This window comes from Raphanus sativus, chromosome 6 (assembly GCF_000801105.2).
Source record: "Raphanus sativus cultivar WK10039 chromosome 6, ASM80110v3, whole genome shotgun sequence".
Classification (NCBI taxonomy): domain Eukaryota; kingdom Viridiplantae; phylum Streptophyta; class Magnoliopsida; order Brassicales; family Brassicaceae; genus Raphanus; species Raphanus sativus.
The window spans coordinates 52,971,294-52,993,796 of NC_079516.1; the positions used below are offsets into that span (position 1 = coordinate 52,971,294).

Here is a 22,503-nt window from a genome sequence, read left to right on the forward strand (position 1 = left end):
GTAACGTATGGTATAGAACGAAGGGGAGAAATGTGGGGTTGTGTGGAGACACTCGTGACTACGGTCTTTATTACAGACAATTACTTATCATGTCTCACATTCCTTTTTTTCAACAAAACAAGTGATAATAGCAAATCTTTTAAACTGTTATGTATGGTAGATAATAATGATGCCTTTATGAAGATTTGAAAGAGAGTTAGGAAGAAATTACGGAAAAAAGCTCGATAGGCGATTGGAGCAAAGGTAGTACTAATCAATAAAAAAGAATCAATTGCCTTACGCAACTCCATTTTTTTCAATTCATCACGCGTTTTTCGTGACTCCATGGTGGAGCCATGAAATCGACATTTTAACTTTATTTTCAAATTACGACAAATACGTCATACGTCACGTGTCACCTTATGTGCATCATTCGTTATATAGCACGTCTCACGTGTAACAAATGCAAGCTAAGGAACTGTACTTAACTAATACAGTAAATATATAGAAACCAAGCTGATCACTAGAGCATCTCCATTCCAAGATTTCATTTTGAAGATTTAAAGATTGATTACTCAAACCATAAATCATCAGAAAAATCTTTAAAAGGTTTTTCATTTGCATTATAGTGTTTAACATTAAAAAAAATTACTAACACTGATAAAACTTCACAAATACATATAAAATATATCTTTTAATATATTACACAACATACAATATTATAATATTATATGATAAAAAAACAATAGAAATTACATATATGATTTCATTAAACGAACAAATCTTAAATTTCTCAAAAGAAAGTGCATTAATCAGGAGTAAGAATTATGAGTTCCACCAATTACATCTCTAAAGTCAGGCTAAAAGTTAGCCCTAAAAAGAACGAGATGATAAAATTTATTAACATATTTAGACTGTCGATATTGATATACATATATGATTGGAAAAAGTGAAAATAATACAAAAAAATAATTGATCAGTAGCAACAACCTTTATTTGATCCAAATATTTATCAACCATATTTCGATTATTTTGGAGATTCATGATCCAGCTAGCCGATGAATTATGGTATTTTGGTATCATTTGTAAGATATATATATATATATATATATATATATATATATATATATGTAATTTGCTTTAACTTATGTTAAGTTTGTTTAATGTATTTTTATTTTGTGTGAGCGTTACTTAATGTATTTTTTTATTTGTGCAAATTTTATTTTCATGTTATGTAATATTTATTCTATTTTATTTTATTTTGTTGTGTTTAAATTATTCTAAATAAAGTTAGTAGATGTATTGTGAAAGAAATTAATTGTAAATATTAAAAAGAAAATAAATAGTAATTTCGAGGTTGAGTTAGAAAGATAAAAATTTTAAAATTTAAAGATTTGAAGTTGGATTGGAGATGTTCTTATATTGTTATATTTTTCTTTCTCCAGTGTTTCGTAAAAATATCTTAGTTTAGCAATTTCTTTTTATTATACAAAAATATGCTTTAGAATTTTAATACAATTATATCTACTTTTAATTTAATACTGACAAAATATATTGATTTTATAAATAAAATTATTTGTACTATTATTTAAATAAATGTAATTAATGGAAACATAAATGTATTTTAATCATTTTTATTACGTAAGAAAAGTGTCTAAGCAACATTTTTTATAAAACATAGAGAATATTAATTATTCTACAATATTATATGGAGTTGTTATTTTTAACTATTGGATTCAAACAACAATAAAACCACTGAAATCTAGCAGCAAAGAAAAACGTCATCAAAGTTATTAATACAATATGATTTATTTTAGGTAAAATACTAGTATCAGTATTATTGATTTGACCAAGAAACTCTCTTTTTGTTTGGCAATATACTACTTTGGATATAGAAGACCAGAGAACGTGTTATGTTTTGGACCAGCGTCACGGACGTTGACGGCTATATGCCATGTTCGACGAAGTATACGTCCCTTTTTAATTATTTACATTCATCAGTTAGTTACATGCACAATTTTTCACATTACGCAATACGCCATACAACACGTTTTCTTATTTGCTTATTTAATTAAGAAGAACATTCAACACTGGGAAACGAGAAGTCTCACCGACAGAGATCCTTACTCAGAAATAGAGATGGCAATTGGGCTTTCCCGTCCCGTCCCGTCCCGAACCGCTGCGGGTTCGACTTCTGGCGGTACACGGCGGGCCTGTCCCGCGCGGGATGCGGTCCTCAAACTAGCTGCCCACTCCCGTACCGCGAAATATGCAGGCCTTCGCGGGCCGTCCCGCGGGACATCGAATATTACATTGCTTATTTCTACATGCACAAACAAACATAGACATAAATTGATTTTCATCTTGCACATGATCGAATATACTCTTATAAGATCAATACATTAAGTTTATACAAAACAAATATATTTATTATCATTTATGATGACTTGAAGAAGCTCTACAGTGCAGATTAGAGGCGCTTAGGAGACCGGAAGCATCATCGACACTGAAACCACCATCAATGGAATTCCATAGTGTCTAATCTCTCTCTCTCTCTCTCTCTCTCTCTCTCTCTCTCTCTCTCTCTCTCTCTCTCTCTCTCTCTCTCTCTCTCTCTCTCTCTCTCTTGAAAGCATAAATGGAGACTTAGGATTGCTGCAAAATCCCGCGGTTTAACCCATCCCGCTTTCGACCCGTCCCGCTTTGAACCCGTCCCGCTTTGAACCCGTCCTGCTTTGAGCCCGTCCCACGAGGCCCGCAATTTTGCGGGCTTATCAAATGGAGGCCTAATCCCGCCCCGCAGCAAGTCTTTACGGGCCAGGCCCGCGGTCCAGGTCCTTGATTGCCATCCCAGAAACCATAGTCGTATATGACAATATATCAAATAGTTAATGCTCGTGAGGTTTAGCACTTTTTAGAAATATCCAAGTTCGGCCCATTAAGTTCAAAGGCTTAAATAATTGAACAAAGGCCCATTAAACATCGTAGCTGTCTCTACTTTTCTCCACTTTCATGTCGTCTCTTTAAAAATAAAATTCGTTCTGTTTCCCTCTGAAAAACCCTAGCTACTACTCTCTTCGCCGTCTCTTTTGCGATCGATTTGCTCCCTTCGAAACCCTAGCTTCGTGTATCCCCAGCAGCGTCTCGCATTCGATCCCCAGATTTCTCTATCGAACAATGGAGTGGAATCCGGAGACTCTCCAGAACCTCTCGCAGTGCTTTCTCCACACTCTCTCCCCCATCCCCGAGCCTCGTCGCGCTGCCGAGAGATCTCTATCGGAAGCCGCCGATCTGCCTAACTACGGCTTGGCCGTGCTCCGTCTGGTCGCGGAGCCTTCGGTGGAGGAGCAGACTCGTCACGCCGCCGCCGTCAACTTCAAAAACCACCTCCGTTCGCGGTGGCTCCCTTCTGCCGACTCCGGCATCTCTCCGATCATGGATTCGGAGAAGGAGCAGATCAAGACGCTCATCGTCTCGCTCATGCTCTCTTCCTCCCCTCGAATCCAGAGCCAGCTCAGCGAAGCCCTAGCCGTCATCGGTAAGCACGATTTCCCGAGAAACTGGCCTGCGTTACTTCCGGAGCTCGTCTCCAGCCTCCAGAAAGCTGCTCTCGCCGGAGACTACGCGTCCGTTAACGGTATCCTCGGTACTGCGAACTCGATTTTTAAGAACTTTAGGCATCAGTATAGAACCGACGAGCTGTTTCTTGATATTAAGTATTGCCTTGGGATCTTCGCTCTTCCGTTGCAAGAGATTTTCATTAAAACGGACTCTCTGATTGATTCCGCTGTGAGCTCTGGTGGATCGGCTGCGAACCTTAAGCCTCTATTCGAGTCTCAGAAGCTTTGCTGCAGGATATTCTTGTCGTTGAACTTTCAGGACTTGCCCGAGTTCTTCGAGGATAATATGGAGAAGTGGATGACAGTGTTTAAGAAGTGTTTATCCTCCAACTATCCCGCCTTGGAAAGCACAGCAGACGGGTTGACGCTTGTGGATGATCTTCGTGCCGCTGTTTGTGAGAACATTAACCTGTACATGGAGAAGTACGAAGAAGAGTTCCGAGTGTTTTTGGAGGGCTTTGCATCAGCTGTGTGGACATTACTCAGGGATGTGTCGAAGTCTCCTAGTAGAGATCAGCTAGCTACTACAGCAATCAAGTTTTTGACCACTGTGAGCACAAGTGCGCACCATGCTTTGTTTGCTGGAGAGAATGTGATCAAGGAAATCTGCCAGAGCATTGTGATTCCTAATGTTTCTTTGAGGGAGGAAGATGAAGAGCTGTTCGAGATGAACTATATTGAGTTTATCCGTAGAGACATGGAGGGAAGCGATGTGGACACTAGAAGGAGAATCGCTTGTGAGCTGCTTAAAGGACTTGCCACAAATTACAAAGGACAAGTGATAGAAGTGGTTTCTCATGAGATACAGAAGCTTTTGAGTTCCTTTTCAACGAATCCGGCTGTACAGTGGAAAGACAAGGATTGTGCAATTTACTTGGTCGTCTCCCTGGCTACTAAGAAGGCAGGTGGTGCGTCTGTATCCACAGATCTTATTGATGTTCAAAGCTTCTTTGCAAACATTATTCTCCCCGAGTTGCAAAGCCAAGACGTCAACAGTTTCCCAATGCTGAAGGCTGGGTCTTTGAAGTTCTTAACAATGTTTCGCAGTCATCTACCAAAGCCCTTTGCAATGCAGTTGTTCCCGGAGCTGGTCCGGTTCCTAAAAGCAGAGTCAAACGTGGTGCACTCATATGCCGCTAGCTGCATAGAGAAGCTCTTGTTAGTAAAGGACGAAGGTGGAAGGAGCAGGTATGTCGCTGGTGATATAAGTCCGTTTTTGCTGCAGCTGATGACGAATCTGTTTGATGCACTGAAGTTTCCTGAATCCGAGGAGAATCAATATATTATGAAGTGTATAATGCGTGTCCTCGGTGTTGCTGAAATCAGTAGTGAGGTTGCTGGACCTTGCATCGGTGGCTTGACCTCTGTTCTTAGTGAAGTTTGCAAAAACCCGAAGAATCCTACCTTTAATCACTACATCTTTGAGTCTGTGGCTGTACTTGTTCGAAGGGCATGTGAACGTGATATATCTCTTATATCTGCATTTGAAACGAGTCTGTTCCCAAGCCTGCAGATGATATTGGCCAATGATATCGCAGAGTTCTTGCCTTATGCGTTTCAGCTGCTAGCTCAGCTTGTTGAGCTCAACAGACCGCCCCTCTCCCCAAACTACATGCAGATCTTTTTGCTGCTCCTCTCGCCTGAGTCTTGGAAGAGAAGCGGCAATGTTCCAGCTCTAGTGCGTTTGCTCCAGGCTTTCCTGCAGAAAGCACCTCATGAGGTTACTCAAGAGAATCGGTTGAATCAAGTGCTTGGAATATTTAACAAACTGGTTGCTGCTCCTAGCACAGATGAGCAAGGATTTTATGTACTCAATACTGTTATTGAGTATCTCGACTACGGTGCCATTGCTCCATTCATGACGGGTATATGGAGTGCTCTGTTCACACGTCTTCAGAACAAGAAGACTCTGAAGTTCCAGAAATCGCTAGTGGTATTCATGTCCCTCTTCGTGGTGAAGCACGGACATGCTCATCTAGTCGACACTATGAATACTGTTCAGCCCAACATCTTCACTGCCATCGTGCAGCAAATCTGGATTCCAAACGTTAAGCTGATCATGGGAAGTATCGAGGTAAAGTTAACTGCAGTTGCCGCAACGAGGCTCATATGTGAGACACCAGCCCTTCTTAATCCAGCAGCTTCTAATATCTGGGGGGCTATGCTGGACAGTATAGTGACGCTTATTTCAAGGCCTGAGCAGGAAAGAGCCGTTGAAGAACCTGAAATGCCAGAAGGCTTGGAGAATGCTGGATACACAGCTGCGTTTGTGAGTCTTCACAATGCTGGGAGAAGGGAAGCGGATCCTCTCCCAGACATTAGAGATCCGAAGCAGTTCGTGGTTGCTTCTTTGGCCAGGCTTTCTGCTGCTTCTCCTGGTAGATACCCGCAGATAATTGGTGAGAATCTCGAAAAAGCTAACCAGGCAGCTTTGCTCCAGCTCTGCAGCGCTTACAGCAGTGTAATCGTTTGAAAGTAAGTGGTCTGTTGTACTTTGAGATTGTTTTCTAAGTCTGTGTAACTGTCTTCTTGGCTATTATTGATTTAGGATTAAATCTTGATGTTGATGTGACTGTAACAGGAGAGATGGGTGTGAGGAGAAAGGAGGAGGAAAACACACAGCAACATTGCATTTGTGTCTGCGAAGAAAAGTGGTGGTTTTTTTTTCTTTGGGGTCTTAAACCGGGGAGTTTCATATCATTTGGAAAGGGAGAAGAACATTATCTTACAAAACATGAGTTTCTTTGTTTGGGTTTTTGGCAATTTTCATGGGGGTTGTTGTTTATCTATTGAATGGTGGTGTTACTATGTGTTTATGTGCATTCTGTTCTGTCGTTGTCTCCTTTTGAAATTTTACATCTAAAAAAATGATTCTGCAATATGGAAAAATAATTTATTTTTGGGCTTATCAAATGGGCTTGTTATGAGAGCTATACAGGTTCGATTGGATCAATGGATGGCCCATAATTTAATTCAGTATTTTCATATTATGTAGAAGAAAATAATTTTTGTTTGGTTTTGCGCATAGCAGAATAATTATGCTTTATCAAGATGATTAGTGGGCTGCACTGTATAAATATTAGGAACAGGAGAGAAAACGCCGAACAAAAGGCTGTTAGGTTAGTGTTGGTGCTAATCATATGCACCTATGACCACTAAACTATGTCTAATTTATTTAACGATATCCCAATTGACAACACATGAATGCATTTTTGGTATATAGAAACTAATAATATTATTATTAATCTTAGTTTGCAAACATTATTGTATATAATCATTTGATGTGGACCAAATCTTGCAAAATATCTTCATTTTATTTCCAAAAACTTTATTGTTTTATGATTTGTGATATCCCTAAAATATAAGCTGGTTATATTATAGTTCCCCTTGTTAACACCGTCGGCGATATCAATTATTGATATATTTTATTTATTATTATTTCCGTCAAGCATTTATATTATTTATTTATGTTTTAGATTGAGACTCATCCTGGCAGTGAGATCGGAGATGGTCTCATATGATATCATATGATTTACCATCTGGTCCCCTCGTTTTGTTATTTTCATCTTCATTTTATAATACTAGGATAGCATATTTTAAGATAATGTAAGAAAATTTACAATATGGACCACGCATTGTTACTACTTAATAGTAAATTCTTTCTTTATAGTACTCCTTTTGAAAGTTTTCTTATGTATGAGTGTGTTTATGTCTGTGGTTTTGTGTGGATGATTGGCTAAAGTAGATCCAATGAAACCCACTCACACGTAGTGTTCAATAATTAGCTAGATAGCTTCTTTTGTTTTTATCAAAATTAGCTCGATAACTATTAACTACTAATTCTTTCAAAAAAAGAAACTATTAACTAAAATTGTTTGTATCTGGTGATAAACGTTTATGGTATTCGACACTAAAACTATAGGTTTTCATATGTATTCCGAGTTAGTCAAGCATAAAATTTAGTTCAATGATTCATTGTTGAGAAACAGATTTGCCTAACTTATTGTCGAAAATGTCTACTAAATTTATAGATTAATAAGAAACGTTGCAGTGCAAGAATACCAGATTTCTCAGTTACAGATGGAGTGCTTACTTCTTTGACTAATATTTAATGTTTCCCTCCTAGTTCTTTTTAAGAAGATGTGACCAATCCTCTGTGACACATGTGAGATATGCCTTTATTCGGATACAAGTAATAATAAACACAAATAAGTGTACTTGGAATCTCTTCACTTATGTAAAAGGTAAATGTGTACACATCCACCGCAGATATATTTATTTTATTAAGTGTGTAATCGTGGAGTCGCCGGAAGAAGATATGTAGAGGAAACACCCTCACAAAAGAAAGATCAAAACATATTTTTATAAGAACTTTGGAAGTTTAAGACGGGAAAACGTTTCAGTTTAACAACTTTAATATTTACTTGCATATTAGTATTGTGAGTTTTTTCCCTATATGAAAAACATAATGCAACAATACATATTATGCAAACCCCTAATAGTTGTTGAATAAGTGAATCAATAGCAACGTGATTCCTTGCATTTGTATGATTGAAACTCACACAGACAAAACAAAAAAATCAAAACCACATTTGTCGCATGTGTGTGAGTCAGATCACACTTTAGGTTGAGGTTTCAGAACATGTGCATGCAAATAGATTTCATTGTATCACTCAGACAAGGAAGTAAGGAACATTATAAGAAGAAGAGCTGAAGAGAGATCTTTAGAAATGTGCATATCAGCATATGTCTCCTCGTACTAATATTATTTAAAAATCTCTTATCATTTTGCTTTCAAAAGTAAAAATCTCTCATCACTTTCATTATATATTTATGTAGCAGCATATTTAAGAAGCTGGTCGGAACATGCCAACAGATGTAGTACTCTCCATGTGAGCTTTCTGTTTGACAATATCTTATAATCTGTATATATGTGTGCGTGTGATTTATATCACTGATAAACATCTAACAAAATTCCTTAAATTTCATTCACATATTAACACACGATTTCCTATAACAAAAATCATTACCATATTATTGATTCTACTCAGATATCCATCTATAAGATTAATTAATCACGATTTTTGAAACAAGAAATTGGTAACATGCAGCATGGGGGCTTTGGAGGTAGTGTTTCTAATTTAATTATTTGACTAAACTATAGAAAGATTCCACACATATGCACTAATATACTTGATCATTACAATATGTTTTTAATCTACTTCGTATATTGATGAAATACATACTTTTTGAGCAAACAATTGAAAAAATACTATTTTGATCATAGTGCCGCGAAAAAATGATCTGAAAATTCCCTTCTATAAGAAGATCGATGCATACTGTGGCATTAATATATCGACCTTGTTGAGATATGCATCTTTATATGAATTTATTATGATAGATATGAAAACTGAAACCAGAACAAGAAAGCTTGAATCCAAGCGCATTCGTCTGATTTGTAAATGAGTTACAATTCACAAGTAGCATTTTAGAATTACACGAATCTAATCTCTAACTTAAAGCCGAACAAATGGATCAGATCCTTTGTACAGATGGTAACAAAGATAACCATATCTATCTTATTAAAGGTGAAGTACAAATTCGGTGCGTTTGGATACTTGGATAAGATTAATAAAAAAATTTGGTGTGTTTGGTTATAGCTATAAAAAATGGAGTGTTTGGAAATTTGAATAGTAGTATCTATTAATTGTGTTTCCATATTTCACTTAGTTTAACAATTTAATTAATTATATTACCTTAATAATAAATTACATCATTAATTATATTACCATAATAATAATAGTGCATGTTTTTATTTATTAGTTAATCAATATTAACTTTGTGCCAATTATAAAATCAAAAATGCTAAATAATTAGGTTTTACATATGATTAAACATTTGGTTTTTTTTATTTTACTAAAATATTTTTATTTTAGTTACAATCGGTGGAAAATTACGTACCCAAAAACATAGTTCAAAAATATGTTTTGTGAATAAAATAATAACTTAAATCAAAATACTTAAAATGTCCTACATTTATTGTCACTTAATTTTCCACTCCATATAATTATTTTACTTGATAAAAAAACTCTTTTTTTTTTTTTTTTTTTTTTTGTCGTCAAACATACAGACTCATATTGACTCTGTACACCAAACTGGTAGCTCTGCATCCATGTGAATGACAAAAGACGATTGTTGTCTGGCACTGCGTGCTAAACGATCCGCCTTTGAATTTGCCGTCCTTGGTACATGAATGAGCTGTGAGCTATGGAAACTACTTTGTAAACTCCTGATATCCGCCAGATAACTTGCAAACGCCGGCCACTCTTCTGGTTCCGAAACCATCTTCACCAATTGAGAACAATCCGTTGCAAACGTAACCTGATACTGTCGTAAATTCCTCATACATTCCATTGCCCAAATCAATGCTTCCACCTCCGAGTGAAGGGGAGACATACTTGCCCGAACATTTCGTGCCCCCATTAAACCCTCATATCCTTCCAGAGTACTAAACCAACCTTGTCCCGAGAATGAATCCTTATCCTTCCACGAGCCATCTGTGAAGCACCATCTCCCTGGGATTGAGGGAGGCTGATGCACTTGTGGTAGTATGGATTGTCGGATAGTCAAATCTTGTGCCGCAGCCCACATAGTAGATTCCGTTTCTGCCAACTTTAGTGTATCCATGGGATCAATATCCAGGTTACTAAAAACCTTGTTGTTCCTTGCTTTCCAAATATACCATAGGATCCATGCAAACTGATGATCATTCATCTTGGGTAAAACTCTCCAGAATAAGTGATCCATGTTAACAAACAATGATTCCGATGGGAAAACATTTGGATTTGTTGGTATTGTTGACAATGCCCATATTTGCCGCGCTGGAGGACATTCAAAGAAAACATGATTCAAAGATTCCTCCACACTCCCACATCTATCGCAATTAATTTCCCCTTTCATACCTCGGGTTTTTAAATTCTTCTTGACCGCAACACACCCTGATACAATTTGCCAAAGAAAGTGCTTAATTTTTGGTGGACACTTAACCTGCCAACAAAAAGCTTTCAAAGCATCTACTGTCGGTCCATAGAAAACTGGTTGTTTTTCTTTGTCAGGGTAAACCCTTTCCACCTCATATCCTGATTTAACCGTATATTTCCCATTGTTTGTGAAATGCCAGCCATCCTTATCCTCTATACAAAACCTACTAAGAGGTATACTTTCGATTATCTTTGCGTCCAATGGATCCACCAAGGCCCGAATGGCTTGTGAGTTCCACGTCCTAGAACCTGGAGTAATAAGAGAGTCAACCGTGAGGTCCGGAAGTAAATTGTGATGATTTTTGTTTGCAGGTCTCGGGCGAGTGGTTGGGAGCCAAGGGTCATTCCATACTGAGATAGATGAACCTGTTCCCACCCTTTTAATTAGTCCTTTGCTAACCAGAGATCGAGCAGATACGATACTCCTCCAACCATATGATGGGGAGTAAGAACGGATTGGTTCCAGGGGTGAAGCATTCCTGAAATACCGACCCTTGAATACTCTAGCGAATAGAGTATCCGGTTTATTTATTAGACGCCAAAGTTGTTTTCCAAGCATTGCCGTATTGAAATTCATAATATCCTTAAAACCCAAACCACCCTCCTCCTTAGGAAGGCACACCTTATCCCATGATTTCCAATGTATGCCTTTCGTACTTCCCCCAGGACTCCACCAAAATTTGGCGACCGTACTCGTAAGTTTCTTTATTATTGTTTTTGGTAGTTGATAGCAGGACATCACATGGTTTGGTAAAGCCGTAACGACCGACTTAATGACCACTTCCTTCCCACCTTTAGTAAAGTACCGAAAAGTCCATCCATTAATTCTTGTGTCCACTCGATCTTGTACGAATCCAAATACTTGTACCTTAGATCCACTGAGATTTTCTGGTAATCCCAGATATGACCCCATACCTCCTATATTCTGAATCCCCAATATATCCCTCATTTCCTGCCTCCTTGATTCCTCAATCTTATGCCCAAATTGAATAGATGATTTTTGAAAATTAATCAGTTGGCCCGAGACTGCTTCATATTCCTTAAGAATCCTGAGAATAGTCTCACATTCATCCCTCTGTGCCTTACAAAAGAAAAGACTATCATCTGCAAACAGCAGGTGAGATATTGATGGGCAAGCTCTCGCTACTTTCATTCCCGTCAATTGTTTTCCTTGTTCCGCCTTTTTGATATTTGCAATCAGAGCCTCTGTACACAAAATAAAAAGATATGGGGATAGTGGATCCCCCTGCCTAAGACCCCTTTGTGGCGTTATAAGTCCCTTTGGTTGACCATTTAGTAAAACCTGATACTGAACCGAAGAAATACATTCCATCATTAGTTTTGTCCAATGTGGATCAAAACCTAGTTTATTGAGTAGTGCTTGAATAAAATCCCATTCCACCCTATCATATGCTTTACTCATATCCGTCTTAATCGCCATATACTTATTTTGACATGATTTATTTGTCCTCAAACCATGAAACATCTCTTGAGCAATCAGAATATTATCTGAAATCAACCTCCCTGGTACAAAAGCCGATTGTGTTTCCGATATAAGTCTTGGAAGACAAACTTTCAGCCTCTCACACAGCACCTTGGATATAATCTTGTATCCTACATTACAGAGACTGATGGGTCTCAACTCTGTCATTCTGGTAGGTCTTTCCGTTTTTGGAATCATACAAATATTGGTAAGATTCAACCTTGGATCCATGTCTCCTGTAGCTAGAAAATGATTAACCAAATCCACCAGATCATCCTTTATAATGTGCCAAGAAATCTGAAAAAATAGAGCAGTCATTCCATCCGGTCCCGGTGCCTTTTCTGGGTGCATCATAAATAAAGCTTGTTTCACCTCTTCCTCCGTTGCTACCCGGAGAAGACGTTGATTCATCTGAAATGATATAGCTGGTGTTACCTCCTCCAGAAAATTATCAAAATTGGAAGGATCAGTAGTCGTGAACAGGTGCCCGAAATAATCCACGGCCACCTTTTCCACTCCATCCTCATTCGTTATCCAAGTACCTGCCTCATCATAGAGGCCCACAATCCTATTACGGATCCGTCTTTGCCTTGTTAGAGCATGATAGAAGTTAGTATTTAGGTCCCCCGATGAGTACCACATATTTCGGCTTTTCTGGTGCCAATACTCCTCTTCGTCCTTATATGCATCCTGTAATTTCCTAGAAACCTCAATGATCTCCTCTTGCGATCTTGAATCATCAGTTTGTACCTCTTCCAATGCCTTTTGAAGTTCTGCAATCTTGTCCTTCCCATATGGCGGGTTATTTTTCCTCCAAGCCGCAATTTCGTGTCTACAATTACTAATTTTTGAAACTATGTCCTCTGATATGCCAGGGCCAGATTCCTGCCATCCCGAGGCTATTGATTCCAAAAGACCTTCTTGCCCAATCCATCTTTTATCAAAACGAAATTGTCCCTTTCGTCTCCGGACTTTATCTTCAATAAATGCAACTACCGGTCTATGGTCTGATCCGACCATTCCTAAATATTCCGTGTACGAAGCCGGAAAGAGAGTATGCCATTCCTCGTTGGCTAGTGCACGATCTAAACGACATCTGACCGTAAAAGCCCTTTTACCCTTTCCACGCCTACCCTGCCACGACATTTTATTTCCCCGTGCCGGGAATTCGAGTAACCCACTATTCCTTATCATGTCATTAAAGGGGACAAAGGAATTGGCACTCCGTAGCGCACCTCCCTCTTTCTCATGATTACCAGTAATTTCATTCAAATCACCAATTATAAACCATGGGTCCGATCTCGCTAACCCATACCGTGTCAATCTCTCCCATACATGTTCCCTCAGTTTCTGTACCGGATCACCATAAACAAATGTTAAAAAAACTTTTTTACCAAGGGTAACCGCTTCGACATCTATCATTCTATTACTCGTATACAAAACCTGAACCTGAAAAATATTATTATAGAAGAGTGCTAGGCCTCCACTTCTTCCATTCGGATCCACCGTAACCAAATTATCATAACCAAAATGCGCCTGAAGATCTTGTAAAAACTCTGCATCTTGTTTTGTTTCAGACAAGAATAGAAATTCTGGTTTATGTTTGTGCCAAATATCTCGAAGATAACTCTTTCTATTTCACTTAATTTAGCAAAACACATAAAACAGTTTTTTATTAATTTATATAATCATTTAGACATGAACATTATCTGTCTATTTAGGTACATGCTGTTCTTTTCGGGTATCTTTTTTTTTTGTTAACCAAGTCCCGCTTGAATATTTTAAACTTATGTGTGGATTTTGAGTTGGATCATTCTAGATCTGGATGAATTCGGTTCTGATGTATAGGAACCTAAAAATATCTAAATAACCAATGTATCTAAAACGGGTTCGGATATTTGTAACAAAAATAACCATATAACCTGATTCGGTCCAGATCTTTTGAGTATCGTTAGTTACCAGATCTTTTGAATATAGATGTATAAAAATATATTTCACGGGCCAATTTAAAAAAATATTAATTGGTTCAGTTGAAATAAATATATTTTAAAAAATTATATGAACTGAAAAAATCACTATAAGATTACTTACATTTGGATTCAAATCATTTTTTTAATAACAAACTACACAAATATGTTGATTTGTATAAAAATTTAAATTACAATGTAAATATTTAATTGAACACAATTAATACAGAAATATGTCACATTGTTTAAACAAAATATCAAAGTAAACAGTTGCGTTCTAAAATCATTTATTTTAACAACAAGCCAAATAAATATGTTGATTGGAGAAGGAATAAAATAAAGCCAGATAAATACATAGTTTACCAGAGACACTCTATATGTCAAATTTATTATAAAGAAATTTTTACTAAGATAAATACATTCAATAATTACAAACAAATAATATATTTCATAAAAGTAAAAAATAATATCCGCGCTTCGATATGTTGATTGGAGAGGGAATAAAACAAAGTCAGAGAAACACATAGTTTACCAGAGACACTGTGTGTGTCAAATTTATTATAAAGAAAATTTTACTAAAATAAATATGTTCAATAATTACAAACAAATAATATATTTCATAAAAGTAAAAAATAATACCCGCGCTTTCGAAGCGCGGGTCAAAATCTAGTTATAATTAAACCGAATTTTAATCTTGTTTTTGATACCTTTATTAGCGAGGTCCATGAGCTTTGTAGTTTTGGAGATTCCTTACGAGTTATGACCTTACACTTTTAGTGAAGGGAAGGGTCATTTTTCGCATATTAAATGATTGAAATAAAAGTCAATTAGCTAATAAATATAGATATATGCTTACTCTGATCTGAAATATGTGATATGTCATTGCAAAAATATATGCGTGGTAATTTAACATCTTACCTGAAATTTTATTCGGGAAAATTGTCTTTTAAATCACGAACTTTCAAATTTGGTTGAAAAAAAGCCTGAACTTTCTCTTGGACCATTTAAAGCATCAATTTAATTTGACTAGCCATTTTAAACATCAATTTAGTTTGACTAAACCAAATTAAGCACGACGTTAACTCGGATAACAGAATGATTAAACAGAGTTAAATGTCGTCTCTAATCTCCGTTAAGTCCAAAACGACGTCGTTTAAAAATCTTTTAAAAATATGCATTTGAGTGGAATCGAACCCGTGACAATAGACACACACATGTAAGGCTCAAACCACTAGACCACTTAAATATTTTTTAACATGATTGACTAGTAATAGTTAGTATTGTGAAACCTCCAAATCATCTTATTCAACCCTAAATCCCTAATTAATTTTATAAATATTAAAAATTGTAAATAAATTATTAACTATTCAAAAATTTGTGAACATTACTAAAAATATTAAACTTATAATAATTATTAACTTAACTATAATATTAAGTTTTATTTACAAGTATTATTAAAAATACTACTTATAATAAAAATCATTTTGTTTTATTAGTAATTAAAAATCATCTAGTAATTAAAATTATAATTAACAATCATTTGGTATACTATTAATTAAAAATTATAATTAATTATTATTATAAATCAGACAAGTTATTATTAACTATAATTGTTTATTATAATTTTTAATAATACTAAAAGATTATATTTTTAAAAATCATAATTTAAAATCATTTTGTATTATTATTAGTTAAAAAATATAATTAAAAATCATTTAGTTATTTATACTCACAAAATTTCAAATAACTAATAAGCTATTTACAAGTTTTAATATTTATAAAATCATTTAGGGATTTAGAGTGGAAGAAGATGATTTGGAGGTTTCACAATAATAGGTATTATTAGTCAATAAAGTTCAAAAAGTGCAAGTAGTCTAGTGGTTTGCGCGTTACATGTGTGTGTCTTTGGTAACAGGTTCGATCCACCCAGATGCGATTTTTTAAAAGATTTCTAAACGACGTCGTTTTGAACTTAACGGAGATTAGAGACGGCATTTAACTCTGTTTAATCATTCTGTTATCCGAGTTAACGTCGTGCTTAATTTGGTTTAGTCAAACTAAATTAATGTTTAAAATGGCTAGTCAAATTAAATTGGTGCTTTAAATGGTCCAAGGGAAAGTTCAGGCTTTTATTCAACCAAATTTGAAAGTTCGTGATTTAAAAGACCATTTAAGAACTTTTAATCTTATATCAAACTCGGTATTCTTTTTCTCAAAAAAGTCGGTATTCTTAAGTAAAAAGATGATTATGTTAATTTGTGCAATAGTGTATTGAAGGTTATAGATACGGCGTTGGAATCAAATCTCCTTTTCTTGATGTGTTGTTACCCTAAGCCAACCACTTGATTCTCTTCACTCTTTTACTATTGTTATATTTATTTTAAACACCAAATACAATAAAGCCAATTAATTTCTGTTTAGTTATAGTTTTATTTCATTTTCATTCATGGATATTCAATTAATTAAAAATAAGGTCATGATGTCATTAAAGACAGAAGCAATATAGCTTGAGAAAGGAGATAACTTTGATAACTTCTCTTGTATTTTTCTTATCGTTTCATACAACTCAACCTACAACATATATAGAGACCTCTAGCCTTATCCTCTCAGTCAAACCTCAACCAGTGACAGCACATGACCTCAACAAACCAAATCTATTCAAAACAGGAATCTTGGTAGCTGGCGTGAGCGTACGGGGAGCACACCGTTTCATCGCTGTTGATAGCCGTTGTCCTTTGTCGCTTTCTGCAGAGAGAGATGACTGAGATGAGGCTTGGGCTTCAGTCTTGATCTGAGTTGTGACATGGGCTTCAATCGCAGGCCCATCAGACTGCTTTGAAGACCCATTGTTATTACACCCCCTCAAACTCTGTGGCGGGGGAAGATCGACACTGAGTTTGGTTCTAAGCTTGAAGTAGGAATCCTGTGGCAATGACTTAGTAAACACATCAGCTAGCTGATGAGCAGCAGAGATGTGACGAACCTCCAACTTCTTCATTGCCACACGCTCGCGAACATAGTGGAAATCCACTTCAAAGTGCTTAGTTCGCTTATGAAACATCGGATTAGCAGTTAAACAAACCGCAGAGAGATTGTCGCAGAGAAGCAGAGGAGTGGTCTGAGGCTGTAGTCCCATCGCGACAAGCAAATTCTGAATCCAAGCCAGCTCAGAAGCAGCAATGGACATGGTTCGATATTCCGCTTCAGTGGACGACTTGGAGACTGTTTCATGTCTTTTGGCGGACCAAGAGATGAGGTTTGGTCCGAGAAACGTACAGAAACCTCCGGTGGAACGTCGAGTGTCCTTGCATCCAGCCCAGTCACTGTCGCTATAGCACATCAGAGTTGAATGACAATCAGAACGAATGTTGATGCCAAGCTCTGTTGTACCTTTAACATACCGAAGAATTCTCTTGAGTAAGCTGAAGTCTGAGACACTAGGCTGATGCATCTTCTGGCAAATATAGTTCACAGAGAACTGAAGATCTGGTCGGGTGAGCGTGAGATACTGGAGCTTACCAGCCAGACTTCGGAAGTAAGAAGGATCAGAGAAGATCTCGTTTTGACCCTGAACTTTGTCGAGTTTAATAGGTAACGGAGTGGGCATTGGCGAACAATCTTCCATTCCTGCTGCAATAAGCAGATCTTGAGCATATTTAGCTTGAGAAGACTCTGAAGATGACGATTCATCCTCTGATACCTGATCAGTATCACTACTCATATCCTGATCAGGATGCTGCTGTAGGGGAGGTGGCGTGGTCTTTGCACGACAACGACCGGGAAGGACTTCTTCAGTGACTGTTGCAGAGTCAGTGCTCTGTTTTGGTTGCAGAGAGAGAAGACGCCAAGCCTGCAGTAAGGGAGACTCTGTAGGATTGTGATACTTGCTGTAGACATCAGCATAAGGAAAATGATCCTCGTCAAAAATGACATGACGACTGATATAAACCTTTCCCGTTGGAGGATAGTAGCATCTATATCCTTTGTATCGTTCGTTGTATCCAAGAAAGACACAAGGAAGAGACTTGGGATCCATCTTGTTCATCATATAGGGTCGTAGGTAGGGAAAGCATTTGCAACCAAAGACCCGCAGTGAGGTGTAGACAGGAGGCTTTTGATACAAGACTTCAAACGGGCTTAATCTGTTCGGCAAAACTGAAGAAGGCTGAAGATTACCAAGGAAGGTTGCAGTGAAGAAGGCCTCGACCCACAACTGCTGAGGAACCTTACTGTCATACAACATTGTAAGCCCCAACTCTGTTATATGTCTATGCTTTCTCTCGGACAACCCGTTTTGTTGGGGTGTGTGAGGACAAGAAAGTAGTTGCTTGATCCCACACGTAGCGAGATGAGCCAGAAACTTGGAGCTAACAAACTCACCACCTCCATCACACTGAAACTGCTTTATTTTCAGGTTAAATTGATTTTCAACTAGCTTCTGAAATTTCTCAAAGACTGTAAAGAAGTCGGACTTCAACTTTAATGGATAAAACCATGTGAATCTTGAAAAATTGTCTACAAAGATAACATAATATCTAAACCCTTGTGAGGAAATTATTGGACTAGGCCCCCAGAGGTCACAATGAATCCTCTCAAGTGGCTTTGTAGAAACAGAATCAGAAGCTAAAAAAGGTAATCTGCAGCTTTTCCCTACTTGACATGCCTCACAGATAGTCTTGTGGCTGTCTTTATTAACTGCAAGCGACTTGTTCTTGACCAGATGTTGAAGAATTTCCATGTGAGGATGACCCAACCGTTGATGCCACACCTCAGCACTTGTGACTCTCTGCCTTGACGAGTAAAGAGCCTGAAACCTTGCATCCTTCAACATGTACAGATCCTTACTTCTTCTGCCCTGAGTGATCACCTGTTTGGTGACCTTGTCCTTTACAAACACACATTCATCATCAAAGGTGAACTCACAAGGATAGTCTCTAGTTAACTTAGACACTGACAGCAGAGATCTCGTTATATCAGGACAGATCAAAACATCTTTAAGAGGAAGAGTACCTTGAGGAACATGCAGAGGTATGGAACCAATATGAGTAATGGGTAAGAAATCCCCATTACCAACCATTACTTGATCATTACCAAGGTATGGTTGAGCAGACTGCAACTGAGACGGGTTGTTGGTGATGTGAGCCGACGCAGCAGAGTCGGGAAACCACTCCTGTCCTGACAACTGAACCTGATCAGACAACTTCATCGTCGCAAAGGCATTGTGAACAGCGTCTTGAGCTTGAAAAGCTTGATCAAAACGACTGTAACAAGTTGCTGCTGAGTGACCGTACTTGTTGCAGATCTGACAAGTTGGCTTGTTACCACCAGAGGAGTTGGAACCACCACCAGGGAACTGCTGTTGGAAACCGCGTCCTCGTGTTGAGTAGCCGTTGTTGCCACGACCACGTCCTCTGTTGGAGTAGTTCCCACGGCCTCTGTTGTTGTAGTAACCGCGTCCAGCATGAAAAGCAAGGTGAGGGTTAACATCTTGAGTCTGGCTGTAACCTTGCAGCTTGTCATCAAAGTTAACTAGCTTAAAGACAGCATCTTCAAAGCGTAAGTCAGGAACTGAATCCATTGAATGCTCTATGACAGTACAAATGGATTCATATTCCTTTCCTAGCCCACTCAGAGCGCCGTAGATCATCTCCTGCTCAGAGAGGGGACAACCAATTGAGTCAAGCTGGTCACAGATGCTTTTAACGTCACCGAGAAACTCAGACATCGGTTTTTGATTCTTCTTGATGCCTTGAAGCTTTCGTTGAAGATCTAGCTTCCTTGTGGCTGAGATGCGGTTGTATTTCTTGCCTAAGCTGAACCAGACTTCATAAGCAGAGTTGAGACCATAAACGGATCGAAGAGCTTCTTCAGAAAGAGATCCAAAGAGCCAAGCCATGACAAGTTGGTCCTTGCGAACCCACTTCGTGAACTCCGGATTTGCTTGCTCTGTCACCTCTTCGCCGATTTGCACCGTGGTGGTCGGAGAAGGACGAACAGTGGCGCCGGTAACGTAGCCAAGAAGAGACTGGCTGCAGAGAAATGACTCGAATTGAGTCTTCCATAGGAGATAGTTGGAAGAGGAGAGTTTGAGCGTCACACACTGAGAGATACTCAGTGTAGGTGCAGAGTAAGCATCAGAGTCCTCCATGGCTCTGATACCATAAAGACAGAAGCAATATAGCTTGAGAAAGGAGATAACTTTGATAACTTCTCTTGTATTTTTCTTATCGTTTCATACAACTCAACCTACAACATATATAGAGACCTCTAGCCTTATCCTCTCAGTCAAACCTCAACCAGTGACAGCACATGACCTCAACAAACCAAATCTATTCAAAACAGGAATCTTGGTAGCTGGCGTGAGCGTACGGGGAGCACACCGTTTCATCGCTGTTGATAGCCGTTGTCCTTTGTCGCTTTCTGCAGAGAGAGATGACTGAGATGAGGCTTGGGCTTCAGTCTTGATCTGAGTTGTGACATGGGCTTCAATCGCAGGCCCATCAGACTGCTTTGAAGACCCATTGTTATTAGTCATTTCCCCATAACTTCGCTTTATTAAAAAAAAAAATTCGATGACGATCTTAGTTGAGTTGAGACTTGAGACATACATATCTACAAACCGAATATTCGTTATTCTTAGTTATTGATGTGGCGATTATGACTAAACGAATGATTAACTATAATGCTCAACAAAAATAAACAGACTATTAAAAGTAATATTATAACACAAATAATAGTTAAATATTGTGAAATTATTTCCATTGCACCACTAATCAAGCAATTATAATTTATAAATAGAAAACATATATTAATATAATCGTTATATTCCCATCCGTGCGTTGCCAACAACTTTGAATACTCATATTCCTAACCAACAATTTGAGGCAAACGGTCCTCAACTTTTATTGTTCGTTTTCTCTTTATATTTTGATAATATTTATTATCTGTAAAAAGTGGCTTTCTGCATGCGTTGAAGTATTTACAACTTGGGTAAAATGCAATACGTCTCTCGGGATCATGACATGTAATAATACAAGGCTAATATATGTATATTTGTTAATATCAGTACTAACATCGAACATATTATAGACATATATATAGTTGACATGGTAGTTGCTAGGCTAGTACCTTGACAAGCGATAACCGGACTTGACTTGGTGTAACTAATTCATTAACAATCAACCTGACGAGATATGTTTAAGCTATTCCTGAAGAAATCTGTTGAGATTTTAAACTTACTTCGCCAAGTCATATATTTCAATAGTCAATTACTAGTTACGTCTCTTATATTTTTTGAAGGAAATGGATTGTAAAATATAAACAAACATAATAATCAGGACTATCTTTGTTGAATTAGCTGTTAGAAAATAACAGAAATAGTCTATATTTAATAATGATGAAAAACTATAAATTATCTATATCCCGCGTCAGAAAGAACACTATCTTTATTTTGTAATATTAAACGTTATCATTGAAATTGATGTGATACGTAATGCATAAATATTCCATGCAGATAAGAATAATTTGAAGGAAAAAATAGTATTTACGTTAACGATCTCGAGTAATCTTTTCAAAATCGATTGTATTTACTATTCTATTTGGTGTTAGTATCATAGAACAGAGATGTCTTTTGTAATCGAACTAAACAGGCATTTTTGTTAATCTACGCAAAACAAGATCAGTGTTGGCTCGTTGCAGCGTGAAAGCACGAAGAAACAGAAAAAAAGAGCGAGCGATAGAAATTCAACGAGAACTCTGACTAGGAACTGATCAAATAACACGTGAAAATAAATACAAAAAAAAAAACTGAGCACGCTTACCAACGCCTGCCTGCCTTTGACCATAACGCTCGATGGAATGGCAAAATCTCTCTGCCGCTACGTTCACGAGCCAACACGTTTGCCTGCCACGTTCCAGACACAAGCTATCAAAGTAACGTCTCCGTCATATCTTAACGGTGTCTGTAACGGGATCATGCATTAAAAACCAGCTTTTGGCTTCACGCGCCTTATTATTTAAGGTGGTAAGTGGTAACTAAAGAAGCTATCGAGTGAGTAGTAGAGAGATGGGATAATTAGATCTATTCTACTACATTTATTTACTACATGCACAACAACCGTTGTCTTTAGACTTTAATCAAACGTTCCAGATTCGCCTTCAACAATAATTGATCATACGTTTCTTTCGAACAAAGGTAAACAGCAGGAAGTTTGCAACGGAATACAAAAAAACGACATGGAGTTTGTAAGGGCAGAATGAGCCGTTTCGCAACTGAAACTGAAAAGCCAAAGAGGAAAACCCGGAAAAGAAAAAGTTAATTTAATTAAATGTTTTTAAATATCCAAACACCAACAGTGTTCCTGTAATGAATTTATAATGTTCTGTAATGAATACTGACATAATAACCGTCGTGT

At 37.4% G+C, this 22,503-nt stretch overlaps 1 protein-coding gene across 1 annotated transcript; it reads left to right on the plus strand.

Annotated features, from left to right (window-relative positions):
• The first annotated feature begins 2,994 nt into the window (after window positions 1-2,994).
• LOC108812209 (exportin-2) lies at window positions 2,995-6,478 on the plus strand. Its single transcript, XM_018584399.2, has 2 exons — window positions 2,995-6,074; window positions 6,181-6,478. The coding sequence occupies exon 1, from the start codon at window positions 3,157-3,159 to the stop codon at window positions 6,070-6,072; it is 2,916 nt and encodes a 971-aa protein (XP_018439901.1). The 5' UTR covers window positions 2,995-3,156; the 3' UTR covers window positions 6,073-6,074; window positions 6,181-6,478.
• The last annotated feature ends 16,025 nt before the right edge of the window (window positions 6,479-22,503 follow it).